General features: G+C 40.2%; 1 protein-coding gene across 2 annotated transcripts in view; it reads left to right on the top strand.

Annotated features, from left to right (window-relative positions):
• The window catches only part of GADL1 (glutamate decarboxylase like 1), a 132,693-nt gene that overhangs the window by 90,484 nt on the left and 23,236 nt on the right, over window positions 1–18,973 (top strand). For both annotated transcript variants that reach the window (XM_054818276.1, XM_054818277.1), the window contains 2 exons: window positions 3,421–3,472; window positions 6,545–6,634. In XM_054818276.1, coding sequence (XP_054674251.1) covers window positions 3,421–3,472; window positions 6,545–6,634 — 142 coding nt within the window. The remainder of the gene's footprint in view (window positions 1–3,420; window positions 3,473–6,544; window positions 6,635–18,973) is intronic.

Below are 18,973 nucleotides of genomic sequence, written 5' to 3' on the forward strand. Positions count from 1 at the left end.
AAACAGTCACCCATATCATACTGGCATTTTATTTTTGATGTGAACTACCAAGTTGAAAAGAATTGAATGTTTACTCAAGTGAAAATTAAAGGAATAGTCTCACTTTAATTAAGTCAAAGAAAAGGTAAAAATACCCATGACCTAAACACAGAGTGGATTAGAAAGGAATAAAAAGAAAGAAGCAAAACCAGAAAAGCCCAAATGAGCCGTGGCTTTTTTCTCTATTTTATTTCCTTAAAGCCACTCGTTGTTTGGCTAGTTAAGTGTTCCTTAATAACTTCTGGTTAAATTGCACCTTGGTTTTGTTCCGAAGCATTGTACTGTTCTGTGTCTGTACAGGGTAAGTAATTCATTCCACTATCAGTAGGAGAATTCAGCCTTATCAAGGTCACTGGCCAAGGTCATTTACTGAGAGTGTAGTGATTAATGACCTTTCTGGGATCGATATTTTCTTTAAACATCAGGATTCAGCTGATAGCGCTTCTAAGGAGTGACTTGAGTTGTCTTCCCTCCCCCTCCCCCGCCCCCCTCCCCTTTAAGAAGAAATTTAATTCTTAGTCATTATCTGATGAAGTATATTCTTTACGGTAGCTGCCTTGCTAGCTTGAGTTTGCATGGACATGGGCGCTTTGCAGCTGAGACATCAGGTTTACCGGGCACTATGCCAGGTTTCCTAACTACTCAACAGCTGTGCAGCCTTTCTCCTGATTTGCTGCAGTAGGTTTTACTTTGATGTTGCAAAGATAGTATTTCAGTGTTCCTAACACAAACCTGGATTAATTCTGGAACTAGTCTACTACTAGACTGTAGAACTTAAGAGCAAGATTACTTTTTTTTTTCCCCCCCCTCATGGCCAGACAGAGCTGCAAAGGTTTTAGGGTAATTGCAGGCATGTATTTCTGTTGCATCAAACTTTGCTTATTGTCAATTCCATTAATTTCTTCTTATTCTGAAGATGAATCATGTTTTCAGTGTACTAGATATCCCAGGAATATTGTGATGCTACCTATTTGGAAAGGCTTATTTTTAAAATACCTATAGTGATCATCCTGCTGATCACTTCAGAAAATTTTTTGCTGTTTTTTTCCCCCCCTCAATTATTTTTGATGCAGGGACGTTGCGTTATGAAGTACACTAAAAAGAAAATAGAAGTAAACTGCTTTTAGAATACAACTATAACCACCTCTGCATTTTATGCTTCAGCATGTTTGCAGTTTTTCTGCCTGATTCCTTTTCTGACACCCACTCTTAGCAGACATATGTCTACTTTCACTGCAAATCTCCACCCCTCATTTTCTACAAGGCTTAATCATAGCAAATATCACTTTTCTGTGCACTCCAGTCCTCACTGAGACTCAACGTCTACAGTTCTACAACCATGACACGATAATAAAACTCCACTGTCAACTGTGGAAGGATGCACAGAGTAAATTGCTCCACTGCCATCAAATGGTCCTGGCAAGATAAATCATGGGTGATGGATTTTCTAATGGCTGCCTTCTTAGGCTATTGGCAATGTAGTTAAGAACACGATTAACACTATTGTGAGCCTGAGTGACATCAGATATCCTATGTCAGATGGTGGTCTAAAAAAAAGGCACTTGTGGTAAGAGGGAAGGGTATTAAGTGTTGTAAAATAGCTCTAACAAATCAAGACCTACAAAAAAAAAAAAAAGGTGATCATACATAGGTTTCTTTTTCGTGATTTATGAAAAAAATAAATTGAGGGCCACTTTCTTGTGAATAGCCTGCTGATTTTGCTGAATGTTGGTTTTATGACACAGACAAGTATCTTCTAATCAACAGGACAAAAGCACTGAGCTTGTTCAGCAACAGGTTCCTCCCAACACCCTCACATGATATCTAGCCTCCTACTTACCTTTCAACGTAAACAGTAGTGTGGGCATTAACAGCCAGATAACAAAAGCACACAGTAGGATCTAAATGGTCATTGCAGAAAAGACCCAGAACCTTGACTTACTGTAGTGAGAGGAAACATCTCAACAGCGCACAGTGCGGCACAACTCGTAGAGCTGTGTGCCATGGGAACTGGCACTCTACCACAGCAATCGTTTTGCAGGGATGTGTGCTAAGAGGTAATGAGTCACACGCACAGTCCTTCTTAATGATAAACAGCGTGACAACTCCCCATGCTCTGATTTGAAAAATGTATACCATCTAGGGTATTGTTTACTGCCTCCCTAGCCAACCTGTTTCTGCAGCACATCTGCCGAATAGCAGGCGTTGCAGATACAACTGTGCTAGCGGTGTCCCTGTGGGGACAGGTTTCAGGCAGGTGGATAGGACCAAGGGGGGTTATTTTGACAATATTTTTCTTCGTCAAATAGTGGATGAAAGAATTATTTGTGTGATGACCAGTAATGCAGCTGCAGGCAGGAAAATGCTAAATTAATGCAACAAAAATGTAGATTGGTACACAATTAGTAGTTTAGCTGTCTTAGTTTTATTACTGTTAGACAGCAAAATCTTTGTGTAGAAGAATAAAATTCTGTTGAAATGGAAAAACTGTGAATTTGAGGTGATTTCTTTGGAGTTTTCCTTGGGAAGGCTTTGTAGGGGGGAATAACAAGAGCAGTCCCAGCTATGTCAAAGTGTCATCTTTGCTTCAGAATTCCTGTGTGACATGTGCCATAGCAAAGGTGAGGTCATGATTTTAAAAATGTCTATAAATTGAAGCTGTTTGGATCCAAAGTTTTGATTCAAACCCATTTTCCCATTGAAGGCTTCTGTGTTTTTCAAACTAACAGGTGAAAGAGAAAAGCAATACTTATTTCAATGTATTGTTAGCGTAGGATGCCCAGGGATTACTGTGCATCAGCAGTGGCTCGCTGAATGGAAATGGGCACTGTTGTGTACAGTGTGGAACAAGGCCAGTACTAGGAAAATTGCTAGGCTTGAAGTACATGGAAACTTTAACGTTCTGGGCTAAACTAAGAGGTCCCGGTGACAGTAGTAGTGCAAGGGATGTCAGGGTGACCATGAAATAACATGGCAGCAGAGCATCAGCACTAGAGAAAAAGAGATGGAGGAATTAATTTGTAAAGAGCAACATCAATGAAATTTACACTGAGAAGGTTCACAGCCTGATGCAAATAGGATCAATTTGTGCCATGTGGCTCGACTGAAAATCTGTGCCTGAGGACAGAATTTGGCCTCTTCTCAGTGCTCCTTGGCTGGCTGTAGCCTTCATTTGTTTCTAGGAACTGATATCTACTGCATTTTCACAGCAGGAAGAAATGAGGTTTAACTCTGTGGTTTCTTCAGGGGGGGGGGGGAAAGAAAAAGAACACTGGAAAAAAAGAAAAAGAAAAAAGTGTATAAATGTTCAAGATCCTTTTTGTTGTTGCCTGTATGTATTGCTATGTTCTATGCTTTAAAACCCTGTATCTTTAATTACAGGTATCTAGTGGAGGAAATTAAGAAAAGAGAAGGATTCCAGCTTATTTTGGAGGTAAGTGAAAATGGAACTGAACTGTGGTTGTTGTTGGGAGGTGTTTACTGTTTGATTTTGTACTTCTAAGCTAATTGCCAAGTTGTATTTGAAGTATGTAATTTAATAAGCTTTATGTATTGGAGATGCACAGCTATGATTGAACACATAACATGCTTTATATTCCCTGCCATCGCTCTACCTATTTTCCTAGCTTCTGGACCTGTATTGCCTCAGGGGGTATGGATGGAGCACTTTCTCAGAAAGCTGAGAGTCTGGCTGCCAGTGCTTGCCAGACTTACGGATAAGACTGTGTGCTAGATGGAAGAATATTTTGATCCTAAAAATGGACGTTTCATCAGTAAAGTCTATGTTTTTATCCCTTAAATCTGTTTCTACACTCATTTTCCCAAAAACTACCCCAAAGTTCTGGTTTTCACCCATCTTTGCTAAACCTGTCAGGTTATTACCTATTGGTGATCTTGCTTAGGGGAGAGTGAGAAAAAGGGTCAGAGCTGAAGTGCTCTGTTTTTCCACCTATGCCCAGCTTTTTGGTTAATGTGATTAATATCTGGGGACATTGAAAAGACTTGTCATTTTTAGAAAAATCTTCAGTGTTGTTGGAAGTGTACGTGTGTGAAAGCTGGGTGTGTAGCATGGGGAGGAAGGGAAACGAAGGGCCACACATGGAGACGGGCAAACCATAATGATGTAGATTTGGTTTACACTTGCTGATGCCATGAGCATTCCAGGTTAGGCTAGAAGAAATATGAAATATAAAAAATGTTTTATACTATTCATACAATATAAACTTTTCCCTTTAACTTTGAAAACTCCTAATTTGAAAGTGCTTACTGGGAAACTTTACATGGAGTGAAGAATTCTGGGCCAGCGGCACATAATGGGGTTACTAAAGTGGCAAATCTGTTAAAAGCTCTCCGTTCTACATTATTATAGAGCTTAGCAGAGAGCCCGGATCTGCTGTAGATGTGAAAGCTGTTGGTGAGAGCAGAGACTGTTCTTGGAGGAACAGGACACCTGGATTAAAAGTGGGATTGGAGGGAGTCTTGTAGTATGGGCTATGAGAAGGAAGTTCAGGAAGGGTTAAGGAAAGATTTCGTGGAGTGCAGGGGGACAAGCAGTGAGAGTTCAAAGAAAGACTGCTGGGAGGCAGCTAGACCCAGTTATGTGAGCCCTTCCTGAGAGCAAGTTGGACTTTGGACAAGAAGCTCAGGAAGATGATCCTCTGATACATGCAGTGAGGGAAGTCCTGTAATGAGAACCACTCTATGGCCTGGAAATGCTGCTCGTGCTTGAGTCATCTTGAATTCTGCTGTGGTATGATTACCTGCTTGGGTAAGAGCTGTGACAAGATAACCAGAAATAGAGTGAAGTATGTCTGGGAGTTGTTAAGTTTTTCTAGGATGAATGGCATTTTCAGAGGGGGATGATGTATTTGATGTGTGAAAGGAAACTGAGATAATCAAGAAGGCAATATAGGCAATGGCAATATGGTAATATATGCCATCTGTCTACGCCATCTGATTTTAAATAGTTTTAAAATAAACCCTTTAACAGCGAGCTAGTGCTTGTACTCATGAGGAAGCCACTGCCTTTTCAGGATCTGTGTTTATGTGTGTACTGAATGCATGCTCTTTGGGGAAAGAAATGGGACTTTAAGAGCTGAGCTTTATTTCATTCGGTGGCAGCAGGTGGCAGGTTTGCAGCTCTGTTCCTGCTGACAACGATATTCTTCTTGATGATTAAATTGTATTTAATGCATTCTTTGAAGTGAGGCGGAAAATGATATGAGCAGTTCCCAGTGCCCTTTCATGAAGGAACATGTCTTAGCTGGTGGGCTCTCCTCGTTCAGGAGACTGCCTGGGATTGTAATAGCAGCCGCATTCACACTGGGGCAAAGAGATGGTGTGACCCAGCTACCAAGCTCCCTTTTAACTTCTTTTTTTTTTCTCTTTGAACCAGTACTAATGAGGATGGTGTGTGGGTGAGGAGAGGGGTGTGTGAGTTTATAATCCATGTTATAATCTAGACCCCAGTTAAATACTGTGTTGTAAATAACATAGGTCAAGATTGACTGAGTGGTTTTATGGGTAGTGTTGGATGGGGCTAGAAGGCACATCTATTCCTCATGCTATTGCTACCTGTACAGGTTAAAAAAAAAAAAAAAAGAAATGTTCCAAATTAGCAGGAAATATAGAGAGACCCTAGACTGATCTGCTAGGAACATTTTCTCAATCTTATATGAAACAGAAACCTCATAAGCACAAAATGCCTTATTTTGTAATGCATGGCGAACAGCCATTCTTGTTGGGAGTCTTGCAGCTAACTCTCTGCTGAGTTTAAAGGCAAAATTTCTCTGGAGGGAAGCAGAGATGTGTAGTCTCAATCTTTGCTCAAAAGGCCTGCTTAGATATTGGACAAGATATATCCAGGATATGGCACATACCCTGCAAGTGGTCCTGAGATTCCTATAAAATGTGGAAACTGAGAAAGCCAGCATCAACTCCAGCACTGTGTAGTGTGCTGTGTGATATATGATATAAAAGGAGATTGGCATTTTTCAGTAGAAAAATGACTAGGTGTGCAAGCGTTAAATTGAGTTTATATGTTTTATGTAAAATGCATCATAGGAAATTTTCATTTAAAAAAAAAAGTAAAAGAAAATGTATCCTTATCTAGAAGGTTGCTTCAATTTTGAAATCTGTAAGTTACCTCTCTATGCTTCTCTTACATGTTTTTCCTAATGAAAGTTTTTAGTGAGCAAAGCAGAGTTAAATACATATGTAGGAAGAAGAAATGAAAAAGGAACCCCAACAGGTTTCCTTTTTCTGGCAGCAGGAAGAGAAGTGAATGACATGAAAACTATTTCTGGTTTCTAAAAAGGGAAACAAAAGGTGAGTTGGAGAAGGATGCTTTAATGAACGGGATATAAACTCATAGGCTTGCCCCCCCGCCCCCCCCCCCCCCGCAAAAAAAAAAAAAAGAAAGCAGAACTTTTTGATGAGCTATAATATATAATATTCCTGTCCCATTTGTTACATCTCATAAGCAATCACTTGTTTTCTTGTTTAGCCGGAGTATGCAAACGTTTGCTTTTGGTACATTCCACCAAGCTTAAGACAAATGGAAGATGGACCTGAATTTTGGCAGAAGCTACACCAGGTGAGTGTCACATGAACAGTGTTAGCTGATTTATCTTGTGCCAGAGAAGAATGTGAAGTAGCCTCTGACTTTGTCCACCATTAACCTATCAGTAGAATGTGGATTTAATCCTTAAGTAGACAATGGTAGGATTTAAGTTTGATCTCTATTTAGACAAGGCTAATTAATTTTTTTCTTAATGTAAGAGATGCAGGCATTTACAAGTATTCAGCTTACTATCAAAGCTGTTAGCAGCTGGCAGAACTGAGGGAAGACGAGCAGTGTTGTCTGCATCTCTTGTCTAGCCAGAGTCTTCATTACCTGTTTCATAAACTTAACACTGTCCTTGGAACTTGTCTTGCATTATCTATGATAATCTATGATAATACAAGTGAGGAAGTGCTTAGGAATACATTTCTGATGTTCAACAACCCATAAATGACAGCAGGAATATCATGGGAAAAACTTCATTGGTGAGCATTTTGTCAACTCTTTGCCATCCTGGTGGAAAATCGTGAACATCTAAAAAAAAAGCAGCAGTAAATTTTTGAAGTTACTAGTGGGAAACAGTAGTTAAGACTTAATTAAGAAGCCATTAGACACTGTGGTACTATGTTGTACTGAATAAGCTATTCTGGGAGGAATTGAATTTAATTCACTGTTTGCTCCTCTCAGTAGCAGCTTTGGTGTTCTGCATTTATTTTTTCCTAGAATTTACTACTAGAAATTTAACTAGAACACAGATCTATAGATACTATATATACATGCTATGCATACTATATATACATGCGTACTTCCTATAATGTCTACTCTCCTTTCAGCAGCTTTCCTTTCACAGGAACTGCTTTCAATTTATGCTGGATGCTGGTGTCTTTAGGGCTGAGGTCTTCCTTAATCCTGTCTGTATTGTTTTAGGAAGTATATTTAACTTTTGCAGTGCAAAGCCATGCATAGCCACAGTGTGGATACAAGGGATTTGCATTTACCATGCTTCAACAAAGCATGGATGGGTAATGATCCTTTTATATGGGGCTTTCCTTCTTCTCGTTAGAGTAGAAAGGCCTATATATGTATATATGTACACACACGCACACAGAGCTGTATAATAGCTCCCCTGCTGATGGAGGAGTGAGGATTTGGAAAGGAGAAATGGGAAGGAATAGAAGAAATAATGCTGCAGCTGCCATCTTTTGATTTATGTATGCTACGGAAGGGGCTGAGGAGGAAAGGGATGAAGCACAACGAATGGCTTTGAGCATGTGTATTGTGAGTGGCTTTTTGAGTGTAACTTACTGGTTCTTTGCTCTGCTGCTCTATGGTGCTTCTAGTCAGGGTGGGGAATAGATGCCTGGCTTTATTTTATATACTGATACAGACAGACTGATGCTGGAAATGCAGATTTCCTAGCCAATGTTTTGTGGGAGAGAACTTGGAGGGAAAGGAGCTTGTGTGCAGTTTCCCCCAAGAACTGAGCACCACTGCAGATCTCAACCACTCTTTTCATGGGCAAGGTGACATTTTCTTGATTCTTATGCATCCTCTGATGAAGCACTAAGAAAACTAAAATCCTAAACCATAACCTGTTTCCCTCCTCCCCAAATAAGCCCAAAAGAAAATCTACGACAAAACAGACCAAAACTGTCTAGCAAAACAAGGCATTTAATGGCACAAAATTCTCTCTCGGATGATGGGGAGAGGAAACAACAAATGATGATTGTTCATTGCGTTGTTTAAGAACTGCTGGGAAATTCTTTGACATTACAGCAATGAGCCTGTTATGCAACTAAAATATGTTATTTCACCTCCCTGATTCTCTACAGGGACAGGTCTGGGGTCACTTTCCTTTTTGGATGCTGAGGGCCAGTTTGGGGCACAACATGTATCAGTGAGCAGATGAGGCGACGGCACTGGGTCACAAAAAAATAAGGCTGACTTGACTTTTCCAGCTAATGTCAATTTGTTCTAGCATTGCTGATGCAAACAGCATAGTCATTATATTAGTATTTCATTAATCAGTACAAATACGTGGTTGGGCAAGAAGGAATGCATCCTGATCAGCAAGGTATAAGTGATAAGAAGATGAAAACTGGAGAGGTTGTTGCATTATGCTATCGACAGGCAGATGGGGATGCGTACAGTTTCTGGACTGTAAGTGCTTCCTAAATATTCCCATCATTTCACTAAAATGAGCGTTAAAATGCTTTAATTCACAATTTGTCTTTCCACACAACATTTTAACATCATAGTTATTCTGTTTATCCAGAAATCAATCTTCCTTTTTGTTGACCTGCATATCTGACAATAATTAAGGAAATGTATGTCTTGAATATCCCTTGAGCAAGTAATTGATTTTATTCAGCTGCTTGTTCAGCAATAGTGTTCAGAATAACATGCTGCCTTCTAAGGTTAGTTATGTGAGTTTTAGTGCTGGTGAAAGTTGATAAGCAAATACCTCTGATCTCAAGTCCTCAGTTTTGTGAAGAATTTGCATAATCCTATGCAAAATAACCCTGAAGGTTTTCTGCTATACTGGCTTTTCTCTAGCTTCCATGGCCCACTTTATGTGGAAATGTGTCAGGGCTGACTGGATTGCAGCATGATACCTGATTCTGATGTGAATCTTCTAGCTGTCCTACTTAAACCGTGTCTCTCAGAAGCTTGCTTGTTTGTTTGTTGTTTTGTGGTACACTGTTTGTTTTAAATTCTGGAACCTTGGACTTTAGGTATAAAATTTGCCCTCTTCAGAGTCTCAACAATGTGCAATGTGCAAAACAAAGGTGATAGGAAAGTGGCCTGAAGGATTTGGATCAGCCACTAGCTGGTCATTTGATTCATTACCTGAACACTTTAGCAAATGAGAAACAACATGATGCTGGGGAAGTAAAGAACAGCATGAATGGTACATTACTCCATTACCCAGTGAAACTGGGAATTCTGTGCACATCCACAGTCTTACAACACTTTCATCTTTTGGGATTACAGCAGGAATTGGCTGTGTAGTGAAACTGGTTCTATAGTACAGCAAGGCTTTGGATGCTGTTGGGTGGTCCAAGACAGTCCATGCCCTGAACATTTTGCAGTATTCTGAGTACATAGCAGATGGCATAACCCATAAAGGAACCTGTGATGCAAGGTGTTTTTCAGCGACATTCTTCACAAGTAAGTAAAGAGAGATTTCTTCTTGTAGAAACCATGCAAACGGGCACTCTGTGGTAATTGGGCACCTAGTGTTACATTCAACTAGAAATATTTCTAAGTGATGCTATTTTGTCATTGCAAACTGGGGGCAGTTGTCTCTGACCTGGAACTGACATAATTGGTGGGATGAAGGAACAATTCCTTTGCTAGTACTGTATGTGCTTCCTAGTGGTATTTTTGCTCCTCTTCCTCTTATGCCACACCGTAAGATTTACTTTGTTTACTGCTGAGGATAGTCAGAATGTCACAGGGTCACGGTGAGAAAAGTGTAGCTGGAAATTACAAGCCAAAAATGGAGTGAGGGAAGAAGTAAAAAAATTAAGTCCAGACCATTCCAATTTTCATATTTTTCCATAACTCCAAATATCTATGTATATTCTTACTTGTTACAACCTTCTTTCTTAGAAAGGTCAGCTTTCTCAGCTTATGCTGAAGTGTCTCCAGATGATGCAGAATTAGCTGATTGTTAGTAATACTGTCTCTGGAAAGTGGGCTGACAGCACAAAGGGTGCTAGGACACAAGGAAAGGTTGGAGCGATGTATCTGGAACTATTGCCACCCTATTACTAACCCAGCCAGCCATACCATGTGCATTCTGAATCAGCTTGTAGTCTGCTCAGACTCTGCAGGATCTGGAAGACTAAGGAGGAGACAGAGAAGTAACCGTCTTTAACAGAGCCCTCCTCTTGCAGGAGCCTGGCTTTGCTGAAGGATCCTGGAGCGTAACTGTAGGTAGACTACTGCGTATTGAATACTGCTCAGTAAAGGAGGCTAGTGGTATATTATGAAGTACCACTTTAGACCTCAAAATTGGGGATAGAAAAGTGTCAGAGGTTCCTGGTAGGTCTTTTATGCTTTACTGAACTTTGCTGGATCTGTAGTTGTAAACAACATATGCTGGAGTATCCGATTTCCAATGGTTCAGTAAAACTTTTATATGAAGTTGTTAGTTGCACTTACTCAAAATTCTAGCATCTCAGTCTCAGACTCTACTTGTGTGGTGTGTTTGGGGTTTTTTGTTTTGTTTGCTTCCTGCCTTTTTGTGGATTTTTGGCCAAATAAAACAAAATTTATTGGCTATATTAAAAGGCTCAGGATACAATTTCATAATAAAGCCTGTGTAGCTTGGAATGTCATTTTTGCCTCACCCCCTTAGTAAAAAGTAACCTTATTATTGCCTTCCCCCCCCACTTAAGAGAAGAATATAGCTGTCTGCTATCTGAAGGCATATTTGTAAAATAGCCTGTCATGCTGACTGGTGTTGTGATACATTTATATAATGAGAGGTTTCATATCAAAGCAGAAATGTAAGGAGGTTGAAGTGGTGTTGCCTTGGCAACCTCTGAGTCTTGTGGTCTTTATGGTATAAATCAAACACTAATCAAGGACCCGATTCAGTATTCTTTGTGTATTCAAAATATCTGTTGACTATGGTATGAGGTTTGGGAAGGGAAAACAAGACCTCCAATTGGTTATATTAATAATATTTGCCCTCTATATTTTGCAGTAACAAGAGGAAAATGACATAGATTATAACCACAACATTCAATGCAGTGAGCCCAGGTTTATGCACAAGAAAGGTCCCCAACATGTCACTGCAAGTGTATTTCCACTTGGGGTTTGTGTGCAAAATGTTGTTACTTGAATGCCTGGCATCCTTGTATACTATACTTTGAGTTTTTCTTACACTTGAACAAGAAAACAATTAAACAATATTTGCATGTGTGTATTTGAAGAGTAACAGTAGAGACCCATTTCTGTGAATTTTGCTTATGTGAGTAATTTTTAGGATAACAAGTAGCCTACTGACTCTAGCATCTAGCTCTGTTTGTCATAAGTTTCTGTGGAGGGCCACATCAAACGACAGGAAAATCAATGGTAAGATTTACACAGAAGTATATGGGAGTTAGATTGACTAAATCATTGTGACTGACAGATTTGGAGCTGTTCATCAGTCATTTGTGAATACTGTATTCACAAATTGTTTCTGATCCCAAGTGCTTTCTTGCATTGAAATAATGTAATCGTGTAGAAATGTGTTTGGAAAAGAACAGAAAGAAAAAGAGTGGGTCAAGTTCTGGTTTTTTTGCAAACGTGTAAGGATTGTTAAGACATAGTGCCATCTATTAACCTTTTTGCTTTCTCTCAAAGCAACCTAGAAATCTGTTGTGGACTTCAAGAAGCAAAAATCTACAAGTAGAAGAGATTGCTTTGGCAAGTCTAAAAGAAAGGCCTTCCAGGGGATGGATTGTCATTTCAGGGAATCAGATAGGCACCTTCAAAGGGGTTGTCTGAAGAAATTTTGTTTGCCAGGGAAATCCTCAGGGTTAACAAAAGCTCCAGATTCATCCTATATAACTTCAGGCAATTATCCAGGGAAGCTACTTGAGAAGTTGGCACAGTTTCCCTTCATCTTTAACATGGAGAAGGGGAACTCCCAGATCATGACTTAGGCAACCTAGTGTCAGAACTACCGTTGGGAAAGACATGTCTGGCTTCATTATTCAGGAGAGGAACTTTAGGGATGCCAGGGTCCCAGCTTGGCTGCTTTAGTTCATAAACACAAGTACAAAGAAACCAACACTAAATCCTGAGCATGCTCTGTGCTGGTTTTGACCTCTATTTTACAGCAGAATTCTCAGTATTGTGTTCAAGAAGGGCAGAAATGCAGCATTTTTGGAGACACGAGAGCTGGAGACCTGGTGGAGGCAGGGCTGCAGGCAAGGACCTTAGGGGAAGAGAGGCACAATAAGCCCTGAAACCACAAAATGAGTAATAGAATAATAACCAGGACTTACGTTGTAGTGTGACCATTCCTCAGCAGAGAATGGTGCTCAAAAATTTAATAGTACAATAAGCAGTCACTTGTTAGAGTAACAACATCTCTTATATTGCAACTAATAGTACATAATATACAGCAGCAAATGAATAAAATCTTTGTAGTTTAGCTGCATGTAAATTACTGTTATTGTTCAGCAGAGAGATCTGAGCTCTGATAAATGAGAAGGAACAGTACAGTGGAATATAATAGCAGAGAAAAATTATAGCAGTGTTTCAGTACCTTGTTAATGAGGGATTTGCACACTTTCCCTTTTAACATGTTTTTTTTCTGCAGTTTTATATAACTCATCAGTACAAAAGTGTCTGTAGCTGTTAATTAAAAAAGATATTTAGCATGACTTTGTTTTAAATGTCTCCTCTGTAGGCTTGAGTTGTAAGAACACAATAATAACATGCCTTTTTAAAAAAATATTAATTCAAAATACAATACTTTGGTTTCTATATCTGCCCATAACTGGAATTTATGTCTTTGTTCTCTGTTATGTTTATTCTTGCATGAATACTGAAGTAGTAGTGCTAGACTAAGGGGACAAATTTACTGTTGAAGTTTCCATCAGGAGAAGTAGGGATCAATGCATTTTACACTGATGGTGTCCAGCTCACCTTAGCATTAGACCCAGGTGCTAGCAACACTTCAGCTTATATTTTACATTGGTGGGGTTGTACACCTGCTTAACGTTCAGCCGCATATAATGGTTCGTGAGACTGACCTGATCTCACGCTTGCTCTTTCATGGGATGACTGGCATATCAGATGTGTATGGGAATAGGACGGAAGTATATTTGTATGACTGTATTGTAACCTACAGTAGATGTCATAAGGCAAGGCAAGGATTTGAACTGCTTCCAGCCCATGCTTTCTGTAGTAGTCCTAAGTGAAATTTTGGTAATTCATATGCCCATTGTAGAGATTTCTGTTCTAGGTCTCTGCTTGGACTCTCTTTCAGACTGGCTTTTGAGGAATGGGTAGCACCAGTTAAAAGCAGTTCTGTTCATGCAGAAATCGTTACTGTTTTTAGGTCAGTGGTACTGTTTCAATGGAGGCAAATAGGCAAGAATCAACATCACTAAATCACCTTTCACTTCATTTTAACCATCTAAGTTCTGTCCTTTGGATAGCTGACTATTTCTGTTCAACTCCTCAGTCCCTTCCCAGCCTTGTAATATCAGGTGATATCTTGAACTGCCAATATTTACGTGCCATCCAGCAATAACAACACATCTGGCAGCAAAACATCTCTTTTGTAAGAGCACTGTTACACAGCTGCTAAAACTACCCCTCAATTCTCAGAACAAAGAGAAGAAACCCAAATGGCTTTGCTGCTGTATGGTTTACTAGAAGAGAGTGCAGGGCAACTTTTGTCAGAGATTTAACATTGAGCTGTGCATGTTCAAGGTCCACTGGGGACTGAGGTCTATTGATCCCTAGTGCTCATCCTATAGAAACGATCGAAGCTGTGGGAAGGGAGTCCGCTGCAGCTCCGTATGTTTCTTTCAGTCTGAACAAGGATTTCATCTTCCCCGAGCCACCTGCAGAGCAAGATTGCTCAGTTCTCCAGAGGTGAAGTAGGTTTCACACTAGTTGTTTCTTGCTTGAAATCCTTTTAAGGATAATGGAGGGTCCAATCATTTCTCCGTGTGGTAATACATATAATGGCATGAAATGAAGCTGGGGGGGGGGGTAGACAAAGTGGAGAAAAATATTGTAAGGAAATAAAATCATGAGAGTCCGACAGATTCAAAGTAAAGGACCAAACCTTTCAGGGAGATCAAGGCACGATGTATTTTCATCACAGTATGTGATGGTCTGTGAAGAGCTACCTCAGGTACTAGGAGTGATCTGGCCATATGTAAGTATGGTACTTGATTCAGTTTAAAAAATATCTCACCAGGACTAGTTAGCTAACATGACCATTCTTTCAGGACCCAAGGAAATCACCTATGATAATAGGGTATTGTTTCTGTAGATGTACTCCCTTCTTACGGGGGAAGCGTAAGTTCCACTTGTCCAGTGTCTTAAAAATTTTGCATACTCTTGTGCTAAAATCTGAAGGTCATTCTAGCTTTCAGTTCAGATAGAGAAAACAAACAAGCTGATTTTAAATCTTTGCATTGTTAAAAGCTTCACACATAATAAATCTTTCTGTTTATATATAGGAAGCATCTAAAAAGCTTTATTTTCTAACTGAAAGATCACAGAAACAAAGGCCATGGGGATTCAGTGGGACTGCATTCTGCACTTTGTTGCTACAGATTCAATTGACTAAACGGTGCTTAAGCACTGCATAAGTGCTTCTTGCTATTTCTGTGTGAACAAAGACAGTACTATTTAATTTGTACAGCATGTTACCCAGAGCAGTGGACGTTTTCATCCATTGTTACAAGTCTCACGGCTTGTAGAAGTACCAAGATGGTAAAACTAAACCCCATTTCTTTTCCAGAAAAGTGATTTTTTGGGAGGATTAAGTGGAAGTGGCACAGTTTGTATAAATTAAGTAGGTAGATGGTGACATACCTCAGAAAATTGTTCTCTCTCTGCTTGTGAAGAATTGAAAAACTAAGATACCTAAGTGCTCCTAATTTGGAGATAATGTTCATCTTCATTAAATGGTTATACTATGGTAAACTGAAGCATTGGAATGGTATATCCTACTATGAATGACCGAGGTAGAAAAGAAAAATAATGATCATTGCTGTGAAGACAGGAACAAAGAATAATTTAACATTTTCTGTTATTATTAGCCTGTCCTTATGCTAATAGTCAAAACCAGCTAATCTGAAAACTAAGTCAACTCTATGACATTTTTTAAAAGCAAGCATTACACTATTTTCAGAGTATAGGAAGCTGGAGGGAATTTACATTGAATCTGTCTTGCTAGTGAATGCTTGTTACATATTTGAAAGGCAGGTAAATTAATGATTAATTATCAATATTTTACAGATAAAATAAGGAAAAAAAAAAGGTATGGATGTAAGAGTTTATCGTCTTATAAGAGCTCTTTAACATGTCATCTTGATTTGTACCTCTCGTCATTTCCCAATAGCATAATAAAAATAAGCACTTCTTTCTTGGAGTCATGTTGCCACACAGAACAGTATTGTATTTTTGTTCATTGCTGCTATAGAAATGAAAAATTTAATATTTTGTGATGTAACACTGTGAGACATTTTAGAATTGTTCATATATGCTTTTTGAATGTCAGTGTGTATGTGCGCTCATGCATGCACATGTGTATGATTATGTATTTACATATCGGGATCATGTAAAAGAAAATAATTCTTGAAAAGGGAGAGGATGGAATAAGGCATAGTATCACTGAAGTATCTAGATTCTTAGAAAAACTAGTTAACAGAATCACAGAACAGTTGAGGTTGGAAGGGAACTCTGGATGTCATCTTATCCAAACCCTCCCCAAAGAAGGGACACCTAGAGCTGGTTGCCCAGGACCATGTCCAGGTGGCTTTTGAGTATCTCTAAGGATGGAGACTCCACAGCCTCCCTGGGCAACCTGTGCCAGTGCTCAGCCACCCTCACAGTGAAAGTGTTTCCTGATGTTCAGGGGGAACCTCCTGCATTTCAGTTTGTGCCCATTGGCTCTGGTCCTGTCACTGGGTACCGCTGGAAAGAGCTTGGGTCTGTCGTCTTTGCACCCTCCCTTCAGGTGTTTATATCATTGATAAGATCCCCTCCCCGGAGCCTTCTGTTCTCCAGGCGGAACAGTCCCAGCTCTCTCAGCCTTTCCTCATAGGAGAGATGCTCCAGTTCCTGAATAGTTTTCATGGCCCTTCATTGGACTCTCTCCAGTATGTTCATGTCTCTCTTGTACGAGGGAGCCCAGAACTGGACACAGCACTCCAGGTGTGGCCTCACCAGTGCTGAGTAGAGGGGAAGGATCATCTCCCTTAACCTGCTGGCAGTGCTCTACCTAGTGCAGCCCAGGCTACGCTTGCCGCCTTTGTGGCAAGGATACATTGCTGGCTCACATGCAACTTGGTGTCCACCAGGCCCCCTACGTCCTTTTCTCTCAAGTTGCTTTCCAGCTGAGTGGCCCCCAGCGTTTATTGATGCAGGGGGTTGTTCGTCCTCAGGTGTAGGATTTAGCATTTCCCTTTGAACTTCATGAGGTTCTCATCAACCCATTTGTCCAGCCTCTATTTAGTCTGCATGTTCCAGTTTCTCATAAACATGGTCAACATCTTTGCTATCTTAATAGTCTTTGGCTACTTTTAGGGGAAAAAACCATACCAATCCACAACCCTACAAAAGCAAACACAGTCTTATTCCTTGCAAATGTATGCTTTCCAAGAAATGGTGACCTCTAAATCTATGGATTATTCTTTGACAAAAATACAGTATGCATTCTTAGCCTACAGTCAAATATTTTCCATTCTGCGCTATGGCAAACTGCTATACTCTTGATGTATTTTGTTGGTTTCAGCTAGTGCATCCAGATTCCTGACTACATAGTACTTGTTTGCCCAAACAGCATGTATTTTCCTCTGCTTAAATAGGACTAATTATTCTTCCTTTCCTTTGCTTCATTTTGGAGTTAGAACATATTGACTAATATTTTAAATGGCCTTTTCTGCCTGTGTGTGAAGAAAACTGCTTTTAATAAGAAAGCAGAGTTTGAAGACACTCAACACAGTTAATTTAGTTCTGGTTGACCCTATTGACTATGTTCTTATAAAGCAGCACTGTGCTCTTGCATATCTGTGCACCTCTTTATTATGCTCTCTCAGTCCTATATGCACATTAATAACCAATGATGGAAGAAAAAAAAAGTTTGAGTTACAGGCTGAACTACAAACTACAGCTTTTCTGAAAGTGTCATAGATCATGTTTAATAGCCTGTGGATCAAAATGAAACCCAATATATATCACAGGGGAACTCAATAATTGAAGCATCCCAGGAATGTCTAAGTACTGGAGTCTTGAGGTCACTAGAAGCTTCATTCTGTGCTCAGTTTTTACTTGAATAAAAGCTGTCTCTTCCCCCATCATCTTTTCTTTTTGTAACAAACACCAATCATATTTTAATGCACTGACTTAAATTATTTTATTTGGCATTTTGGGGAATAATGAATTCCCTTTTCTTCTCCTTCCACCTACTAATTTTCTGTGAAATGAGGAAAACAGTCATTCAGAGGTATTAGCATTTCATAATGTCTCCAGTACACTCGACTCACGGCTATCTCCTTTCTGTGCTGGGTGTCTGCAGAATGGTCCCACAGGGGCAGTGAACATGTTCTCTGGGTCTGTGAAGCTGGTCTGCACACCAGCTCTGAATTTACTCCTTTCATATGAGAAGCCCCTGGGGCACTCTGAAGGATTGTAACTGGTCCCTTGGTGATGAGAATGCAATAATTTGCAACCCTGGGGCTGCACAGGTGGTATTGTGTAGGTATGGGGAGGATGTATAGTCTCATCTCAGGAAAACAGCAGTCACTGAAGGGTTTTGTGGACTTGGTGCTCTGTGGTTTGCACAGGGGATAAATTCTATTCCCATGTGAAGGTGGTGGAAGGAAGGTTGACTGCTGCAGCGTCCTACTGACAGAAAAAAAACTTGGAATGAAACTGTAGGAAGCGTGGCCAAATTGAGACCCTGGGGCCTTTCTTGAGTTGTGATCACAGGGCTCCTTTTGCCAGGGCTGCATCGTGGGATTGTAGCAGAACTGGGCTGGTACAGGGCGTGAAGTCTGATCTGGAGCCCTCCGGGTTAGAGGTAGCGAGGCAGCCGTGCAGCCCAGATTAGTCCCATCTCATGGTGGGCAATGGTGCTCCGTGAGAACCGTCATTGTTTCACCACATTGTTTAACCTTGCGCCTGTAAGCTGCTCCCAGAATTGCCCTTCCTGCAGCTGTCTGAGCTGTGGCTCCCCATCCCTGTGAGGATTTTGGTATGCAGTTCAGAGGATCAGGGGTTTTGTCTTTTCTGTTGTACAGTGGGAGTTACAACTGAACGAGGTTGATGACTGAGGAATGCAAATGAGGGGATAACAGGTGATTTTTAGGCGAGCACTTGCAGTGAACATTTTAGGGTGCGCTAGGGATTGATTAGGTGAAGGCCCAGCAGAGCCACTGGCTTCATACGTGATGGTTATATATATTCCTTAACCTTGCTAATAACTGATATTTCAATGCTGAAGGACATGTGTAGGATGAAAGTAACATCTGCCCCTCCCATTGGTCCTTTGCACAGGGTGAATCTCACTGAGAGTGAAAGCAAAGAACGTGGCTGAACAAAAATTATTTTCAGCAGTTGTTTAATTGTTAGTGCATGATTTTTCTTGCTTCAGCACACAGCAAAACTGCAACGTGG

Source organism: Grus americana, chromosome 2, assembly GCF_028858705.1.
Source record: "Grus americana isolate bGruAme1 chromosome 2, bGruAme1.mat, whole genome shotgun sequence".
NCBI lineage: Eukaryota > Metazoa > Chordata > Aves > Gruiformes > Gruidae > Grus > Grus americana.